The sequence below is a fragment of the Gadus macrocephalus genome, chromosome 22 (assembly GCF_031168955.1).
Source record: "Gadus macrocephalus chromosome 22, ASM3116895v1".
NCBI classification, from domain to species: domain Eukaryota; kingdom Metazoa; phylum Chordata; class Actinopteri; order Gadiformes; family Gadidae; genus Gadus; species Gadus macrocephalus.
In genome coordinates, this window is record NC_082403.1 from 1,994,521 (window position 1) to 2,014,921 (window position 20,401).

A 20,401-nucleotide genomic window follows, 5' to 3' on the forward strand; every position below is an offset into this window, starting at 1 on the left:
CACATGTTGCTTTACTGAGGAGGGTGTGGTCTGAGTGAGCAGAGGTGCATACTGGGATACAGAGCTGTCTAAAGTCTACAGGTCTGTAGACACGCCCCCTCAGGGGAAACCGAGTGTTTGAGAAACTGTCGTGTCGTCAGTTACATGGACTGGAATGTTCTTAAAGATGGAGACAGGGATTCAGAAGGAGAAACACCAGGGGGAGATGAGGGGGCTCCTCATCTCAACGACTGAAACACAACTTCAGTCTGACGCAGAGAACCATGGAACACATTCAACAGTCCCCTCCAGGCATCGTGACTCCTCAGGAACAGTTTCATTTCCAAGAAGGTCTTATTTGGGGGCATCCCCATATGGATCCTGCTCCTCAAGAGCCACCCCCCTCCACTGGGTGGTCTTCTGAACAGATGATCTCCTTCCTGTCCTCAGGCTGACTAAAGCTGCACCGTTTGCATCTGTGAAGGCCCCTCAATCAGGAAACCACTGGACTACAAAGACATGACTTCAGAGACGTTGAATCAACCTGGGACACATTGGAGACGCCAAGCATAATCCATCACCAATGTGGGATGCCACTGAAGAATGTTGTACATAATTCAAGTCTCTGGAGACAATGGTTGTTCAGTTCTGGGTGCCCTGGCAGGAGAGCTGGGGGGGGGGGGGGATGTTGGAAGGTTATTTGCTTTGAGGTTTTTACCCTGCATGATTGTTTGGCCTTTTATGGTGTGTGTGTGTGTGTGTGTGTGTGTGTGTGTGTGTGTGTGTGTGTGTGTGTGTGTGTGTGTGTGTGTGTGTGTGTGTGTGTGTGTGTGTGTGTGTGTGTGTGTGTGTGTGTGTGTGTGTGTGTCATGGAAGATTTTTGAGTATCGCTAGGGTTCTACTGTGTGTGTGTGTGCGTGTGTCTCCCACTCACACCTGGCATGGGGTTCTATGTGCGTGTGTCTGGCTTGCTTTGACACTGATAATGTTCATACGGGGGTCTGTGTGATTGGCTTGGGATATTGGAATGGTCAACTAAATCATACCTGATGGACGGCCACACGTTTACTTAAGGGCCTCCAGTAGACATGAAGAGCCCTGAGCCGACGCTCCGGAGCGATATCCAACACACTGGGAAGGAAGGAGAGTATCCAAATCAAGTGTAAAAGGATGCAAGCGGCGTGTTCAGATCAGCGACTTCAAACTAGGACTACACCATCAGGATCAATGGAGGATGGACACCAAAAGGAATTCCACAAGGAGAGTCTGACGTTGGAAAGGGACCTCAATGGATATTCAAGATGACCTTCAGACCTGTAATGAGACGGCTCTTCCTACCTGGCTGGAATGATGGAGAGCCCTGTGGATCTTGTCTTGCTCTCAGTTGCACGTCTTCTCAGGCTGAACTGTAATTGTTTCGGACAGGACTAGCTGAACGATTGGTTCCCTTAAATCAGAACCAATCCCGGAACTCCAGCTAGTGCGCTCTTTGAACTGAAGTTGTGCTCTTCAGCTGAGGTGGTAAGGAAACCTTCACTGGGGCTTCAAGGTGTAAAGAGGAGAATGTTTCAAAGTGTTCCATGGTACTCTGAAGACTGTTGTTGTGTTCCACTGGCTGCGAGGAAGAACCCACACATCTTCCTCTTGGCCTTTCTCCTCTGAGAATCCTGGCGCCATCTTGAAGGATATTCCAGCTCATGTAACTGATGTCACGACAGATTCTCAAACACTTGGTTTCTCCTGAGGGGCGTGTCTATGGAACTGAAGACTTCAGACAGCACTGTATCCCAGCATGCATCTCTGCTCACTCAGACCACACCCCCATGAGTAGGATGCAACACTCTAGTGATGGAGATGTAGAGTTTTATAATTAACGAGGGAGCAGACTAAGGTGATTAGAACACAATGGAATGTCAAGTCTGTAAATCTTTAAGCCATGAAGATGGTTGGATAGTTCAGGAATTGGGCTTCTTTTTATTATGGGCAGTCCTTTCACTCAGATGCCCACTTCTCACTGGAGCTGTTCATGTGTTGGCTGGCTGGCATGATTTGCTGTTGGTGATGAGTCGGTCAGGGTGACGTTGCAGGGCTATGGTCGGCTCTCTGTGAGCTCAACGTTTAGATTTGCTCTGTATGGTTTGTACCCTGAATAATCTAGATAATTGTAAAATGTAGACACGGTTTTGTATTGAATGATTTTAGGTTTAAAGTTGTTGTGGGACGTACATGGTAGTTTGGTTCTTCGTATGGTTTTGAGTGATATAACTTGTACACACTGGGTGCATAATAATGTAAAGGTACACTGAATAGTATTAATGACCAACAGCAACAAACGGATCTCCTCAAGGTAAGTCTGTTGGCTGTATTTTAATGAAGACCATCACTGGACTTCAGGATCTTCCTCCGTTCAGCTCAAGGTGAGGCGCTGGTTCTGTTTTTTCTTTGGTTGGTTCCGGCCGGAATGTTCGGATTCCAGTCAGACGGTTTGTGCTTCCCGCCGTGGAAGGTTCTGAGTGAGGTCACTTGATTTAGTCCCAATGGTTAGCATAGAACGTTGTAGTCTTGACAAACATAAGAAACCACCAGGCAGTTAGTTGGACGGGAGTCCCCTGAGGGACTCTGGCGGAACGTTCTGGATTGTATTTGCGTAACCTCGAGGCGTTGCCAACGGAATCTATTTTTCAGTCGGTTTCCATTGGGAATTGTTGCCCCTATCTTGAACAACTAAAGTTTGATATTAAATACATACTAAAACGTACGTCGTACAATATGTTAATTTCCGTTGGTTGCGCCGTTCTTTCAACCATGATGACGTTGCGGGACTCGCACTGCGTACAAAACGGCGTTCTACTTGCGGGCCCATTTTTGACATCAGAGAAGGCTGAAAATCATTTCAAGGTGGAAGATAATTTGACATTTCTTCAACGGAACCCAGCACCTGAATATGGCTGAGTATATTTGATTTAATATCGATACTGCTTAGTGTTCTTTGTTACTTCAGCTTTTGTGCGTTCTAAATATCTGCTGTCATTAATTGCCACAGAAGTTAAACCCTACCCAATGGAATGACGTTAAACATCGACTTTGGTGCAGAGTTACCAACTGGATAATATCAAAGCTAAATTAATGGCCGTCATTCCCACATGTTACAGTAGAAGATACTCTAGAACTGTACAAGGTTAAAAAGGTAACGTGTAGTTTGTCCCAAGGTGTCTGCCTCCTCACCCAGAGCCAGACCTCCACCTCCTCACCCAGAGCCAGACCTCCACCTCCTCACCCAGAGCCACACCTCCACCTCCTCACCCAGAGCCAGACCTCCACCTCCTGTCAGAAGTCCTCCAGAACAGGTCAGTGCTCTGGTGTGTGAGTCAGTTTCAATGCATGGCCTGAACCACTTCTTTAAACTTGTGGACTGCTCTGTCTTCATTCCCAAAAACAGGATGCTCATGTCTGGTCTCGAGTCTTTTCTGGCCTTGAGTTATAAAATAATAGTTCAATTAATTGTGTAACTCGGTTTTGGATGAGTCAAATAAGTTTATTGTTGGGCAAATGCTGATGTAAACCTGCTGCTGCAGCTGAAAGGCGAGGCTGAGAGGCTGGGGACCGTCTTGTGGTGCCAGGATGGACCGGAGACTGAGGCTGGAGTCCAGGGGCCTGCAGCACCGGACCAGAGGGTAACCATCACCAAGCTCATCTGAAACACTAAAATCCACAGTAGTTTAGGTCTGGTTTTGATCATCTTATGACTTTAAGTCTGTGCCAAGCTGTGAGTTAATTCATACGGGGGTTATGCAAGAGTCATATGAGCCATTAATGTTACTAGTGCTGCTACGACCGTAGTGGATGAATTGCTGAAATTTAAGTGTTTAAATTTTGTCTTCCATTTTACAAGTGAACCTCAGATGCAGGAGGTGGGGTGTGTTGCGTCCCCAGGTGATTTACTGCTGAGACCAACTGTGTTTGTAACCAGACCAGGAATCCATGGCTGAAGGAGCTGATGGAGGAGCCCTGATGGAGGAGCTGATGGAGGAGCCATGCTGAAAGAGCTGATGGAGGAGCCGTGCTGAAGGCCCTGGGCTGCTGAAGGAGCTGGTGGAGGAGCCGTGCTGAAGGCCCTGCCTGGTGGAGGAGCTGGTGGAGGCCCTGCCTGGTGAAGGACGTCTGTCGTGGGGTAGATGGAGCCTGACTCTGAAGTGATCATTATACTCACTGCCACTTACCGTAGAATACTGCTACCACAAACTACCAGCGTTTGTACCATATATACCAGACGACTACATCTGTTTTTCCACATGTTGAAGCAAGACCTCCGCTGTTTGTTCCAGACCAGGACTCTGTCTGAGGAGAGCTGCTGGAGGAGCTGAGACGCTGGAGGACGACTAGGGATCGACCAACCAGGATTCCTCGTGAGTTTGTATTTATTTACATGCTTGACTTAAAGGGCAAAATACAGCTGTTACTTTGACATGCGTTAACCAACTACCGCTGTGTTTTCTTACTAGAACGTGTTTCTGGAGCGGAGGCGAGCTGGTAGGGGAGCCGTGAATCTGGAGGATGACCATCACTCTACCAACAAGGACTGTAAGTTTGTATTAACCAAACAAACTGGAAATAAAGGGCTTAAAAATATGACAAACTACATGTTTGTTACCAGACTTTAGGGCCAGACTCGCGCTGTTTGTTCCAGACCAGGACTCTGGCTGAGGAGAGCTGATGGAGGAGCCAAGACTCTGGAGGACGACATCACTCCACCAACCAGGATCCTCTTAAGTTTGCCTAAAATAAACAGAGTGGACTTGTTGTAACGCAGGATTAGTTTGTCCAGTACAAGTTAAGGCATACTATTGTGGTTGGTTACCAGACAAACTACAGCTGCTACTTTGTTACGCGCCATTAGAGCCCAACTACTCCTGTGTTTGTGACCTTACATTAGAGCCCAACTACTCCTGTGTTTGTAACCAGACCAGGATTCTGGAGGACTGATGGAGAAGCCATACATCTGGAAGGCAAATCCTGAGGACCACCAGGACTCTACCATCAAGGATTCCTCATAAATGTGCATTATCTGGACATAGTGGACTAGGTAGGGGGTTGGGGGTTCAACTCTCAAACCAATGGTGCCGGGTTCAAGTCCTCCGTATATAGTGATGCGTCCTTGAGCAAGGCGCCCTAAAGCCTGCCTGCTCCTTAATGACTTATCTTTGGTTCAGATAATGTTGCATCTTTTGAATATTGAACCTAATCATTGTCCTTGTTTGGTCCGGGCAGACACACCTGGGCTGAACCTCACCTGATCCTGTTTGGTCGGGGGTAGACACACCTGAGCTAAACCCGCCCTGATCCTGACATCCTGCTGGTCCCGTCTCCTCAGTTCATCCGAGCCTCGTCCTCCAGAAGACCTGCTGAGCTCAGCAGTCTGAGGCTGATGGATCAATGACCTCCAGTCGGAGTGATCTTCTTGACCCCACATGTAACCGTGTGCTTCCACACGTCTTTCTCTCACGTCTGTCACTAACCTCACTACTTCACTACTCTCTACTGCTTCCTCTTCTTCTCCCTTCTCTGTGGTTCGAACCTTTACACTGAAGGCGCGTCTTCCTGCCCTCAGAGGGTTTAGCGTTAGGGTTGAGAGTCAGGGTTTAGAGTCAGGGACAGAGCTGGTCAGGGAGGGCTGCTTTTACACAAACCTCTTCACTTGCTTTCGGAATGGTGGACATTTTGAAAAGATTAATTTGTTCCAGACCAGGACTCTGGCTGAGGAGAGCTGATGGAGGAGCCAAGACTCTGGAGGACGACATCACTCCACCAACCAGGATCCTCGTAAGTTTGCCTAAAATAAACAGTGTGGACTTGTTGTAACGAAGGATTAGTTTGTCCAGTACAAGTTACGGCATACTATTGTGGTTGTTTACCAGACAAACTACAGCTGCTACTTTGTTACGCGCCATTAGAGCCCAACTACTCCTGTGTTTGTGACCTTACATTAGAGCCCAACTACTCCTGTGTTTGTGACCTTACATTATAGAGAAACTACTCCTGTGTTTGTGACCTTACATTAGAGCCCAACTACTCCTGTGTTTGTGACCTTACATTATAGAGAAACTACTCCTGTGTTTGTTACCTTACATTCGAGAAAAACTACTACTGTGTTTGTTACCTTACATTAGAGACCAATTACGTTTGTAACCAGACCAGGATTCTGGAGGACTGATGGAGAAGCCATACATCTGGAAGGCAAATCCTGACGACCACCAGGACTCTACCATCAAGGATTCCTCATAAATGTGCATTATCTGGACATAGTGGACTAGGTAGGGGGTTCAACTCTCAAACCAATGGTGCCGGGTTCAAGTCCTCTGAATACAGTGGTGCATCCTTGAGCAAGGCGCCCTAAAGCCTGCCTGCTCCTTAATGACTTTGGTTCAGATAATGTTGCATCTTTTGAATATTGAACCTAATCATTGTCCTTGTTTGGTCCGGGCAGACACACCTGGGCTGAACCCGCCCTGATCCTGACATCCTGCTGGTCCCGTCTCCTCAGTTGATCTGAGCCTCGTCCTCCAGAAGACCTGCTGAGCTCAGCAGTCTGAGGCTGATGGATCAATGACCTCCAGTGGGAGTGATCTTCTTGATCCCACATGTAACCGTGTGCTTCCACACGCCTTTCCCTTACGTCTGTCACTAACCTCACTACTTCACTACTCTCTACTGCTTCCTCTTCTTCTTCCTTCTCTGTGGTTCGAACCTTTACACGGAAGGCGCGTCTTCCTGCCCTCAGAGGGTTTAGCGTTAGGGTTGAGAGTCAGGGTTTAGAGTCAGGGACAGAGCTGGTCAGGGAGGACTGCTTTAACACAAACCTCTTCACTTGCTTTCGGAATGGTGGTGACATTTTGAAAAGATTCATTTGGGAAAATGTTTTCCTCTGCTTTCCTTTACAAATTGTATTAAACTTCTGTCAAGTGTTTTTGTTTATATATTAAAATCCCACATTGACTTCTACATGTTTGTTGCGGTTCATTTAATTGTCCTTTAACTTGGTTAATGTCAAGCTAAACTCCTGCAATACATTTAATATACATGATTGTTATTCTGCAATGTTCACATAATCCATTTTGTAAAAATATGAAACCTCCATATTTCTACTAGATTCAAGCCTATTCATGTATTTAACAATGTACATACTGCCCCGCAGGCCATTCTCTGCTACTACAACACGTTCAATCCACCAACCCGTCTCACATCAATGTACTATAGCTACGTTGGTTCAAACGGAAAATGTAGTTTGGTGTGAGACTGTTGTCCCGCAGAGGGAGCTGTCATACACCTTAATTATACAGAAATGTATGTATGTATTTACATTTAAAAATGTTCATGGGCTGGTCTAGTTTGTCTGCAAATAACTCTGCCTCCAGCAACAGGTTTGGTCGAAACGTATGAAGTGAAGGAAATAAAAGCCCAGTTCACCAGATCTGAGGTCAGATTTTGGATCATGAATGTATAGAGCTCGGAGGACGGCAGGACGCGTGTTTACCTGGTCAATTAGGCCCTGAACCCAGACATCCTAATCACAGACCCTGTGTTTAATTAGCCCCGAATTGTCACGAATAAAAGTAAAAATATTTATAATTATTTAAGTACTAGCCTAGTCTAGATAGTCCTTCTGGCAAGAGAATAAACAGTTTAAAAACATAACCTTTTTACCACCTCAAGTGAATTAACCTATCCTATATCCCCAGTCAGATGTGTGTGTAAAGTCTGTCTCACTTGTATTAATTTTACTCTGAAATAACTTGAATGGAACTTTAGACATTTGGGGATAAGCAGCACAGCAGTCAGGTAACTATTTTAAGCTATAAAAAACTGCGCATTTTGTTTATTTAGGTGAAGCATTATGAAAAAAAATTCATGCAAAATAAAGCATAGAAATCATTTTGGCATTCTCATTTCCCGACTGGGCTAAGCCCCGGATGTATATGAAACCTAGAAACACCCCTGGCTTAAGGAGTGGACCCATTAAAAACTAATTTCCCAAATGCATGTTTTTGCAATCACAATTCAGTCATTAGCCTGTGACGTCAGTGGGGGTGGCAAGTGGAATCACGTGACAGTACTTGGACGTTGGATGTCCATGTCCATGTCCTGCAAGCCGCAGCGAGACATTATAGGAGTAATGCGCCAGGAACTCAAAGTATGGGGCTAGGGGCGTTACTTAAATATCAAAGTAAGACGATTGGCCACGTCAGTCTCATAATAAGGCGGGTGATTGGTCACTTCAGACTAACGTTGACAGAATCCAATTGGTCATATCACTGGAAGAAGCACCGCCCTTATTCCGGTGTACCACGGATCTCACCGGAAGTCTGTTTGTGTTCCTTGGACGCCAGAGCAGCAGCAGTTTGTTCCATCATAATATAGTTGAGCAGTATTATTAAATCGATTTAAGAGACTTCCCCAAAGCCCACGGGAGCCCCAGAGAGCAGGCGGGACAGCAGCCCGATGGTGAGGCGGAGCTAGGACCCCGCGACCCTCCAGAGTACTGGGGCTCGGCGCTCCTCGGGGCGGGACGACATGGAGCCTTCATCGGCCAAGGCGAAGCCGCAGGGTCGGCTGCTGGTGTCCACCTCCCTGGACGCCAAGGACGAGCTGGAGGAGGTAGGAGAACGGTTAGAACCCCCCGCGGAAGAGAGGCTCAATATCTCAACGTGAGCCCTTTCTTTACAGTCGGGTCACCACAACACAACCTCCTGGAACCACCAGCCTAGCATGTAGCTCCACACGTAGCATTTAGCACCCCCCGTTGAAACACATCGGGTCCGAGCTAACCCTCTAGCTAGCTGCACCTCTAGCTATCTACACAAGACTGTGGTCGAATCAGTTGCTGAGGCTACAGGCTAAGTGCTACATGCTATGACTTTCTAGCATGTAGCCAATAGCTTGTGGTCCTTGGCACCCAATACGGATGCTCACTGTAGCGTGTCAAGCTAACGTGTTGTTGTTGTTGTTGTTATATGACAGGTTGGTAGACGTTGTGTTATAGCTAGTCACGTTATATTTCTTAATATTTCTTGGGTGACTAAGAGGACGTTCAGACCTCTCCCTGTACTAAATGCCCTGTCAGTTTAATACAAGTATTATGTGATTGTATTTCATGGTGATGAACTCACCATTATTGAGCTTGGGGCAATAAAGTGTAGAAAAGATCTTTATCAAAAGATATGATCTGTCATTGATTCTAAGCAATACAGTATTAAAATGTTACTATAACAGTTTGTATTATGAGTGGACAAGTATAGTAGCATCACTATACTGATAGACCATTGTATTTCACCATCGTATTCTGCTATAGCGAATCACCATGGTAATATATTGATGTACTAGTATATACACTTTTTATTCAAAACACAGGAAGGTCCATAAAGACAGCACAGAACATATATAATATATAAAAAACATTTATGAAGGATGCAAATGATGCATCAACAGCATATCAGCCTCACTCATCATATTATAACAGTATAATATATGGTGACTGCATTTTCCTTCAGTTAATTGCACATTTATGTACACACACACGGTTGTCTTTTTTGATTGTCAAAATAGTAATCTGTCATTTTATCACTTTGTTACCAAAATAAGACCCTCATTAAGCAAAATCAGGAGTTGATATCCTCTGTCTCCCCATACACTGCGTTGACGTTTCGCCCAGCCCCCGGAGTGGGAAGGCCTCTTGTGTTGCTTGGGGCCGGCTCGGTCTGCCGGCCGGCAGCCTGGAGCTCCGTCCTGGGAGCTGTTGTCTTCTTTAGGGGTGACACTCTGGCCTTTCCTATCGTTAAAGCGACAATGAAACGACAATACACCCTTGGTCCCCAGGCGCTCTTTGGGTTAGGAGTCCATCTCTCCGTCCAGGGTGAGCTCCTTCCACTCTTTAGATCGCTCTTCTTTGGGAATGGAGGAATGTGCCTGACGGCTGTTTGTAGAGGTGGGAACCTCTTGAACAAACAGCTGTGAGTTCCTATGATGAGCAGAATGGCGTATTGTTCTGTAGATACAGACTTTAAGCCATCGACATATACGTTTTTCAAGATTGGGTCGATCACTTCAGGCCTAAATAGTTTTCGGTTATCTTCAGCGTAGTAAGCAGAGCAGGTTGACGACACAGGCCCAACAAGGTGCGCAGTCGTACGGCATTCTGCAGGAGAAAGACCTGCCTCACCCCCAGGCCACCACAGGAATCTCAGGAAGTCCACATCCTCTTCAGAAAGGTTAACCTGGTGAAACGTTGCTTGAATATCAGCCCCAGTTCCGGGGTTGTTTTGGGACCTGGTCTTCTGGGCGGGAGCGTGTGGGAGGGCCAGAATGTGTGCCATGTAGCTCACCTCCAGGCCTGAGACTACATAATAATAATAATAATAATAATAATACATTTCATTTAGAGGCGCCTTTCAAGACACCCAAGGTCACCTTACAGAGCATATAGTCATCATACATTTTTTAAAAAACAAGACATTGTGGAAAAAATAAATAAATAAATAAACATAAGCAATAAGAAATAAATAAAACAAAAACAAGACAAAACAAAACAAAACAAAAAAAATCAAATAAAAATCAAAACAGTGATCAGTTAGACGTTGTGTGCGAGTTTGAACAGGTGAGTTTTGAGTTGTGACTTGAAGGTTGTAATGGTGACTGCTGATGGTCTTTTCTTGTATTATCATATTGTATGATGATATATTCAACCGTATTAAAGTGTTTTTGTGTCCCTTGTGTGTAGAAGTTGGAGAGATGTGTTGGAATCGTCCAGTCGCTGACCAACGGGCTGTCGGAGAGAGAAGCCAACGACGCGCTCACCGCTAACGTAAGACTTTACACTGCTAAGCTACTGCTAATGTAGGACTATTGCGCTGCAAGGCTACTGCTAATGTAGGACTATTGCACTGCAAAGCGACTGCTAATGTAGGACTATTGCACTGCTAAGCTACTGCTAATGTAGGATTATTGCACTGCTAAGCTACCGCTAACGTAGGACTATTGCAATGCTAAGCTATGAAGGATTGTTAAACTACTGCTAATTAAAATATGTCGCACTGCTTAGCTACTGCTAATGTAAGATTCTTGGGGTACTAATCTACTGCTAATGTAGGAAGGTTGCAATGCTAAGCTACTGCTAATGTAAGTATGTTAGCATGTTGACTATAGTTTAGCGTTTTTCATATTTTTTCTTTCTGTTTTAAATTTTGGTTCCGGAGCATGTGTGCTTGTATATCCACGTGTCGCTGTGCTCTCTCTCCTCCCAGGTGTGTAAAGGCCAGCAGCAGCATGAGGACGTGTGTCTGGGCCTCTTCTGTCTGGTCCTCACCGACCCCAGCCAGGCCCAGAGGGTAAGACCACCACCCCAGCTGGTCCTGAAGGGGCTACCCCTGGTCCTGTAGGGCTACGGCTCTATCAGGCTGTATGGGGCTCTATGGGGCTCTATCCAGCTCTATGGGGCTCTATGGGGCTCTATCCAGCTCTATGGGGCTCTATCAAGCTCTATCGGGCCCTTCAAGCTCTATTAAGCTCTATGGGGCTCTATCGAGCTCTATCGGGCTCTATCCAGCTCTATGGGGCTCTATCCATCTCTATGTGGCTCTATCCAGCTCTATGTGGCTCTATGGGGCTCTATCTAACTGTTTTGATTGTTTGTTTGTTTTGTTTTATTTATTATGTTTATTTATTTATTTATTTTTTCCAGTCTTTTTTTTTTTTTTTTTAACGATTTATGATGACTATATGCTCTGTAAGATGACCTTGGGTGTCTTGAAAGGCGCCTCTAAATTAAATGTATTATTATTATCAAGCTCTATTGGCGGGCACAGCCTGTAGGTCCAGGACCAGGTCATGGAGAACTTGGTCCTCCTGGTCCAGAGCTCCAGTACCAGTACCATTATTGTTTAACAAAGTGTGTGTGTGTGTGTGTGTGTGTGTGTGTGTGTGTGTGTGTGTGTGTGTGTGTGTGTGTGTGTGTGTGTGTGTGTGTGTAGAGCTACAGGGACCTGACCCTGCTCAGCAGAGATGGGATGAACGGCGTCCTGGTGAAGATCAACCAGATCCTCATGGAGAAGTTCCTCAAGCTGCAGGACGTGTCCCGGACGCAGGTACACACACACGCTACACAACACGCACTACAGACACACTACGCTGCACAACACACACACACACTACACAACACACACACTACGCTGCACAGCACACACACACGCTACACAACACAGACACACACTCTACAGACACACACACTTGCTACACAACACACACACAGATACACACACACGTATACACCCACGCACACGCACTCACACACAAGAGTGTCTCCGCGAGGAGAGCTGTCTCAGTGGAGGGTGCAGTCGCTCAAAATACAAAACAATCAACTCAACACACCTACACATACATACACACCATGCATTAACAATACACAGCATGCATATACACAGTACAATACACAGCATGCATTAACAATACACACCATACACAATACAATACACAACATACATTTACACGCTATGTTCTCAATATAATATAATTACTGTGTGTACATTTGGGCTACTGTCCGTACAGAGGTCTGTGTGGTTCTGTCTGCGTGTGATGAGTGTGTGGTTCCAGCTGGTACAGAGGACTGTGGTTCTGTGTGTAATGAGTGTGTGGTTCCAGCTGGTACAGAGGACTGTGGTTCTGTGTGTAATGAGTGTGTGGTTCCAGCTGGTACAGAGGACTGTGTGTAATGAGTGTGTGGTTCCAGCTGGTACAGAGGTCTGTGTGTTTCTGTGTGTAATGAGTGTGTGGTTCCAGCTGGTGTGGCTGGTCAGAGAGCTGGTGAAGAGCGGAGTGATGGGGGCCGACGGGGTCCTGATGACCCTGATGAAACAGATCGCAGGTCAACACACACACACACACACACACACACGCACACGCACACCCCTTCCCCTTAGCTTGGGTGGTTTACCTGAGGGGTCTACCTGGTTGTCTACCACCTGGTTGTTTACGTGGGGGTCTACCTGGTTGTTTACCTGGGGGGGTCTACCTGGGGGGGTCTACCTGGTTGTTTACCTGGGGGTCTACCTGGTTGTTTACCTGGGGGGGGTCTACCTGGGGGGGTCTACCTGGTTGTTTGCCTGTGGGTCTACCTGGTTGTCTACCTGGGGGGGTCTACCTGGGGGTCTACCTGGTTGTTTACCTGGGGGGGTCTACCTGGGGGTCTACCTGGTTGTTTACCTGGGGGGGTCTACCTGGGGGTCTACCTGGTTGTTTACCTCGGGGTCTACCTGGTTGTTTACCTGGGGGTCTACCTGGGGGTCTACCTGGTTGTCTACCACCTGGTTGTTTACCTGGGGGTCTACGTGGGGGGTCTACCTGGTTGTTTACCTGGGGGTCTACCTGGTTGTTTACCTGGGGGGGTCTACCTGGGGGTCTACCTGGTTGTTTACCTGTGTTTCCTCTGCAGGTGGGGATATGTCCAGTAAGAACCTGTGGTTGGCTGAGAATGTTCTCGACGTGCTGCTTGACCAGAAGTAGGTTTCCCCGTCAGTTAATCCACTTCATTGCTCAGAATGTTAATTGACTAAACTATTTCCATAGCAACTGGCAAACGACAACAAATAATTACAAATGCATGGACTCAATGACCGGGCTCTATCAAGCTCTGTGGGGCTCTAAGGCCAGGCTCTATAGAGCTCATTAAACCCGTGTGTGTGTGTGTGTGTGTGTGTGTGTGTGTGTGTCCTCAGGGAGTGGCTGGTGAAGAGTGCGATGCTGGTTGCCATGGCGGTGTACACCTACCTGCGCCTGATGGTGGACCACGGGACCACCGCCCTGCTGGTGCTGCGGCAGAAGGAGGTGGACTTCTGCATCTCCATGCTGAGAGAGAGGGTACACACGCGCACACAGACACGCACGCACACACACAGACAGACGGAGGGAGTAGACACACACACACACACACACACACACACACACACACACAGAGTAGACACACACACACATAGAGGGAGTAGACGCACACACACAGACAGACACACGCACGCACGCGCACACAGAGAGAGATAGAGAGTCGACATACACAGAGAGTAGACACACACACACACACACACACACAGAGTGGACACGCACACACACACAGAGTACACAGAGAGAGAGAGAGTACTAGCACACACAGTACACACTAATGGAAGGTAGTGATTCCTCATGACCCCTTGTTTATGGACTGTTCTGTGATTGGTTGTAGTTTATGGACTGTGCTGTGATTGGACGAGACCTGGTGCGCCTACTGCAGAACGTGGCTCGGATTCCTGAGATGGAACTGCTCTGGAAGGATCTACTGCACAACCCAGCAGCTCTCAGCCCGCAGTTCACTGGTAACACAACACTGCTACACAACACTGGTAACACAACACACACTGCACAACCCAGCAGCCCTCAGCCCCCAGTTCACTGGTAACACAACACTGCTACACAACACTGGTAACACAACACACACTGCACAACCCAGCAGCTCTCAGCCCGCAGTTCACTGGTAACACAACACGACCACACAACACTGGTAACACAACACACACTGCACAACCCAGCAGCTCTCAGCCCGCAGTTCACTGGGAACACAACACTGCTACACAACACTGCTATCATAACACACGCTACACAACACTGGTAACACAACACTGCTACACAACACGACTACACAACACTGCTATCATAACACACGCTACACAACACTGGTAACACAACACCCCCAGCAGTAAGCAGGTCTGATGGTATCACCTGGTACTGTGTATCACCTGGTACTGTGTATCAACTGGTACTGTGTATCAGGTCTGATGGTTCACCTGGTACTGTGTATCAGGTCTGATGGTTCACCTGGTACTGTGTATCAGGTCTGATGGTTCACCTGGTACTGTGTATCAGGTCTGATGGTTCACCTGGTACTGTGTATCAGGTCTGATGGTATCACCTGGTACTGTGTATCAGGTCTGATGGTTCACCTGGTACTGTGTATCACCTGGTACTGTGTATCAGGTCTGATGGTTCACCTGGTACTGTGTATCAGGTCTGATGGTATCACCTGGTACTGTGTATCAGCTGGTACTGTGTATCAGCTGGTACTGTGTATCAGGTCTGATGGTATCACCTGGTACTGTGTATCAGGTCTGATGGTATCACCTGGTACTGTGTATCAGGTCTGATGGTATCACCTGGTACTGTGTATCAGGTCTGATGGTTCACCTGGTACTGTGTATCAGGTCTGATGGTTCACCTGGTACTGTGTATCAGGTCTGATGGTATCACCTGGTACTGTGTATCAGGTCTGATGGTTCACCTCTTCCTGTGTATCCAGGTCTGATGGTATCACCTGGTACTGTGTATCAGGTCTGATGGTTCACCTGGTACTGTGTATCAGGTCTGATGGTTCACCTGGTACTGTGTATCAGCCGGTACTGTGTATCAGGTCTGATGGTTCACCTGGTACTGTGTATCAGGTCTGATGGTTCACCTGGTACTGTGTATCAGGTCTGATGGTATCACCTGGTACTGTGTATCAGGTCTGATGGTATCACCTGGTACTGTGTATCAGCCGGTACTGTGTATCAGGTCTGATGGTTCACCTGGTACTGTGTATCAGGTCTGATGGTTCACCTGGTACTGTGTATCAGGTCTGATGGTTCACCTGGTACTGTGTATCAGGTCTGATGGTATCACCTGGTACTGTGTATCAGCTGGTACTGTGTATCAGGTCTGATGGTATCAGCTGGTACTGTGTATCAGGTCTGATGGTTCACCTGGTACTGTGTATCAGGTCTGATGGTATCACCTGGTACTGTGTATCAGGTCTGATGGTTCACCTGGTACTGTGTATCAGGTCTGATGGTATCACCTGGTACTGTGTATCAGGTCTGATGGTTCACCTCTTCCTGTGTATCCAGGTCTGCTCCAGCTCCTTACTGCTCGGACGTCCCGCAAGTTCCTGGCCTGCCGTCTGACTCCTGACATGGAGACCAAACTACTGTTCATGACCTCCAGGGTAACGCAGACACACCCCACCCCTCACACACACACACACAGACACCCCCCCCCCCCACACACACACACACACACACACACACACACACACACACACACACACACACACACACACACACACACACACACACACACACACACACACACACACACACACACACACACACACACACACTAGGGCTGCTCGATTATGGATGAAAATCATAATCACGATTATTGTGGTCAATATTGAAATCACGATCATTCAAAGGGTTATTTTTGAGTTTGAAAACACGTTGTATTTGTTCAGCATGTCTCTCCCAAAAAGAACTTTGCAACTGAGAAGTTTAAAAAATTACACAAAATGTTCACAAAGAAAATTTTCGAAAAACTTGAATATGTTAATTTTGTGATCGTAAGACGCTGAAATCGAAACCGCGGTCAAAGTTCGATTAATCGCCCAGCCCTCACCCACACTCACCCACACTCACCCACACTCACCCACACTCACCCGCACACGGGGAGAGCTCTGTAGGTGATCAGTGACTGTGGGTAGGTACACACGGGGAGAGCTCTGTAGGTGATCAGTGACTGTGTGGGTAGGTACACTCGGGGAGAGCTCTGTAGGTGATCAGTGACTGTGTGTGTAGGTGCGGTTCGGGCAGCAGAAGCGCTACCAGGAGTGGTTCCAGAGGCAGTATCTGTCCACGGCGGAGAGCCAGTCCCTCCGCTGCGACCTGATTCGCTACATCTGTGGCGTGGTCCATCCCTCCAACGAGGTCCTGAGCTCTGACATCCTGCCGCGCTGGGCCATCATTGGCTGGCTGCTCACCACCTGCACGGTAAGACCAGGGAGAGCACCGTCATTCAGATCCATTAAAGCTGTAACATGGTACATGCTGGGTGTGGGGAAGATTTATAGCTGAATATCATTCATCATATCGTTCCTATCCATCATCAATAATGCCATTAGTCACCTGTCACCAGTCACCCTGTCACCCTGTCACCCGTCACCCTGTCACCAGTCACCCTGTCACAAGTCACCCTGTCATTCATGAGTTCCTCTGTCTCTCCAGTCAAATGTTGCGGCCTCCAACGCTAAGCTGGCTCTCTTCTATGATTGGCTGTTCTTCAGTCCTGAGAAGGACAGCATCATGAACATAGGTACACACTCTCTCTCTCTCTCTCTCTCTCTCTCTCTCTCTCTCTCTCTCTCTCTCTCTCTCTCTCTCTCTCTCTCTCTCTCTCTCTCTCTCTCTCTCTCTCTCTCTCTCTCTCTCTCTCTCTCTCTCTCTCTCTCTCTCTCTCTCTCTCTCTCTCTCTCTCTCTCTCTCTCTCTCTGACTGTGTGTCTATGTCTCTCTCCCAGAGCCTGCTATCCTGGTGATGCATCACTCTATGAAGCCTCACCCGGCATCACCGCCACTCTGCTGGACTTCATGTGCAGGGTAACACACACATACCACACACACACACCACGAACACAACCACCACAACAGCACACACACCCACGAGCACACACAACCGTAAGATGAACCCTAACTCCTGTTTTATCTCGTCTCCTTATTTCTCCTCCTCATCAAGCACTCTCCTTTCCTTCTCTCTCCTCCCTGTGTCTCCTTCTAAGCTGTCCTCTGTCCTCTTTCTTTCTCCTTTGGTCCTTGTCTCCTCTCCCTCTCCTCTCATCCCTCCTCCCTCTCCTCCCTTCCCTCCTCACCTCTCCTCCTCTCTCTCCCCTCTCCTCCCTCCTCTCCTCTCCCTCCCCCTCTCCTCCCTCCTCTCCTCTCCTCTCTCCTCCTCTCCCCTCTCCCCCTCCCTCCTCTCCTCTCCTCTTCCCTCCCCTCCCCTCTTCTCCTCTCCCCTCTCTCCTCCTCTCCTCTCCCCTCTCCTCTCCTCTCCCCTCCCCTCCTCTTCTCTCTCCTCCTCTCCTCTCCCCTCCTCCTCTCCCCTCCTCCTCTCTCTCCTCTCCTCTCTCCTCTCCTCTCCCTCTCCTCTCCCTCTCCTCCTCTCTCCTCCCCTCCTCTCCTCTCCTCCTCTCTCCTCCCCTCCTCTCCTCTCTCCTCCCGTCCTCTCCTCTCTCCTCCCCTCTTCTCCTCTCCCCTCCCCTCCTCTTCTCTCTCCTCTCCTCTCTCCTCCCCTCTTCTCCTCTCCCTTCCCCTCCCCTCCTCCCCTCCCCCCTCCTCTCCACTGACCTCAGATCATTCCTCATTTCTTCCCCCCCTGGAGTCCCAGGTGCGTCAGGGCGTCTTCAACTCCCTGACCTTCATCATGGAGAAGAGAGTCCTCGCGTAAGATCTCTCTACATATATATATACTGTTCCCTAACCCTTAGCCTGTACCCTAACCCTTAACTCACACCCTATACGTGTACCTTAACCTTCATCATGGAGAAGAGTCCAGCGTAAGCTCTAGATAGACCTATACCCTGTTCCCTTAACCTAACCCTTACCCTAACCCTTACCCTAACCCTTTACCCTTAACCTAACCCATACCCTAAACCTATACCCTGTACCCTTAACCTAACCCTTACCCTTAACCTAACCCTGTGCCATTACCCTTCACCTAACCCTGTGCCCTTAGCCTTAACCTAACCCTTACCCTTAACCTAACCCTGTACCCTTAACCTAACCCTTACCCTTCACCTAACCCTGTGCCCTTACCCTTAACCTAACCCTTACCCTTAACCTAACCCTGTGCCCTTAACCTAACCCTTACCCTTGACTTAACCCTGTGCCCTTACCCTTAACCTAACCCTGTGCCCTAACCCTGTACTCCTACTCTGAACCTAACCCTTACCCTAACCCTTAACCGTCACCATGGTGAACCCAGTCGTAGCAGTAGATTGTACGTTATTCAAATACTTTGTTTTAACCACTTGAACCGTTTCAGAGACGAAATGAAGAGACGACTTCATCAAATGTCTGCTGACAGCCTGTTATGACATGTTGTTCTGCGTTATGACATGTTGTTCTGCGTGGTGACAGCCTGTTATGACATGTTAGTCTGCGTTATGACATGTTAGTCTGCGTGTGACAGCCTGTTATGACATGTTGTTCTGCGTGGTGACAGCCTGTTATGACATGTTGTTCTGCGTGGTGACAGCCTGTTATGACATGTTGTTCTGCGTGGTGACAGCCTGTTATGACATGTTAGTCTAAGTGGTGACAGCCTGTTATGACATGTTAGTCTAAGTGGTGACAGCCTGTTATGACATGTTAGTCTGCGTGGTGACAGCCTGTTATGACATGTTGTTCTGCGTGGTGACAGCCTGTTATGACATGTTGTTCTGCGTGGTGACAGCCTGTTATGACATGTTAGTCTGCGTGGTGACAGCCTGTTATGACATGTTAGTCTAAGTGGTGACAGCCTGTTATGACATGTTAGTCTGCGTGCTGGTCTTAATAAAGTCAATGTGTTAACTGTACCCTATACTGTATCCTTTGCCTTGTACTGTATTTTGTACTTTATTATTTGGTTACGTTTTATTATTGTTTGTTGTACTGTTTTGTCGTCCGTCGTAATCCGTGAATGATGATTTACTGTCTCGAAAAATATGTGTGACAAATATCAAAATGAATATCTATCTATAATATGTGTATCTATCTTTATGTATGTGTATTTATATAAATATATGTGTGTGTGTGTAGACATATATATATATATATATATATTATCTATACATGTATATATTTTTTTATGCATATATATATATGTATATATAAATCTATAGATGATATATATCTGTGTGTATATAGATATACTGTCCATCTATATCTATAGATGTATATCTATTTGTGTATAGTTATAATATATATTATCTACATATATCTATAGATGAAGATGAACATCTATATCTCTCCATTGATACATCATTCTGTGCATAGTATATGGATCCTTCTATGTCTACGTTCTTGTTGACTCTGAGGCAGGAGAAGCGTCACTAAACCAGTATTGTTTGTCTTGTTGTCTTGTAGCAGCAGCCATGACAGACGCACAAATACCCTGAAGTGAGGCTCAGACAGCTCTCCTGACCGATGCATGATCACGACCTCACATTCAAACCCTTTGCATTCCAGCTATTACTATTTATTCCCATGTAATTTTCTCTCTCTCTCCGTCTCTCTGCCTGTCTCTCTCTCTTTCTCTCTCTCTCTCCGTCTCTCTGCCTGTCTCTCTCTCTCTCTCTCTCTCTCTCTCTCTCTCTCTGTCTCTGTCTCTCTCTGTCTCTCTCTCTCTCTCTCTCCCTCTGTCTCTCTCTCTCTCCCACCTCTCTGTGTCTCTCTCGCTCTCCCTCTGTCTCTCGCCCCTCTCTGTCTTTCGCCCCTCTGTCTTTCGCCCCTCTGTCTCTCGCCCCTCTGTCTCTCGCCCCTCTGTCTCTCGCCCCTCTGTCTCTCGCC

General features: G+C 47.3%; 1 protein-coding gene and 3 long non-coding RNA genes across 5 annotated transcripts in view; 3 read left to right on the forward strand and 1 right to left on the reverse strand.

The window, feature by feature from the left end:
* The window catches only part of LOC132451477 (uncharacterized), a 6,245-nt gene extending 2,207 nt beyond the window's left edge, over positions 1–4,038 (forward strand). Inside the window, exons 2-4 of one of the 2 annotated variants that reach the window (XR_009524086.1) lie at positions 1–3,326; positions 3,555–3,653; positions 3,955–4,007. The exon at positions 1–3,326 is cut by the window's left edge and continues 323 nt beyond it. This is a non-coding gene — a long non-coding RNA (uncharacterized LOC132451477). Of the gene's footprint in view, positions 3,327–3,554; positions 3,654–3,949 lie in introns of both variants that reach the window. The other variant, XR_009524085.1, reaches the window with a different exon arrangement.
* LOC132451497 (uncharacterized) lies at positions 3,549–5,041 on the reverse strand. Its single transcript, XR_009524110.1, has 4 exons — positions 4,944–5,041; positions 4,636–4,744; positions 4,479–4,558; positions 3,549–3,681 (listed from the first exon to the last, which is right to left on the reverse strand). It is a non-coding gene; the product is annotated as an uncharacterized LOC132451497 (long non-coding RNA).
* On the forward strand, positions 4,060–4,745 carry LOC132451476 (uncharacterized). The gene is made up of 4 exons (XR_009524084.1): positions 4,060–4,150; positions 4,305–4,385; positions 4,482–4,560; positions 4,634–4,745. It is a non-coding gene; the product is annotated as an uncharacterized LOC132451476 (long non-coding RNA).
* Positions 5,042–8,495: 3,454 nt separating the features above from the next.
* Positions 8,496–20,401, forward strand: part of ints3 (integrator complex subunit 3) — a 24,370-nt gene continuing 12,464 nt past the window's right edge. Inside the window, 15 exon segments of the mRNA XM_060044048.1 lie at positions 8,496–8,631; positions 10,751–10,834; positions 11,274–11,357; positions 12,000–12,113; positions 12,805–12,889; positions 13,457–13,523; positions 13,740–13,881; positions 14,237–14,366; positions 15,930–16,027; positions 16,656–16,847; positions 17,082–17,169; positions 17,374–17,415; positions 17,418–17,452; positions 18,202–18,214; positions 18,217–18,292. Coding sequence (XP_059900031.1) covers positions 8,548–8,631; positions 10,751–10,834; positions 11,274–11,357; positions 12,000–12,113; positions 12,805–12,889; positions 13,457–13,523; positions 13,740–13,881; positions 14,237–14,366; positions 15,930–16,027; positions 16,656–16,847; positions 17,082–17,169; positions 17,374–17,415; positions 17,418–17,452; positions 18,202–18,214; positions 18,217–18,292 — 1,334 coding nt within the window. The 5' untranslated portion in view covers positions 8,496–8,547.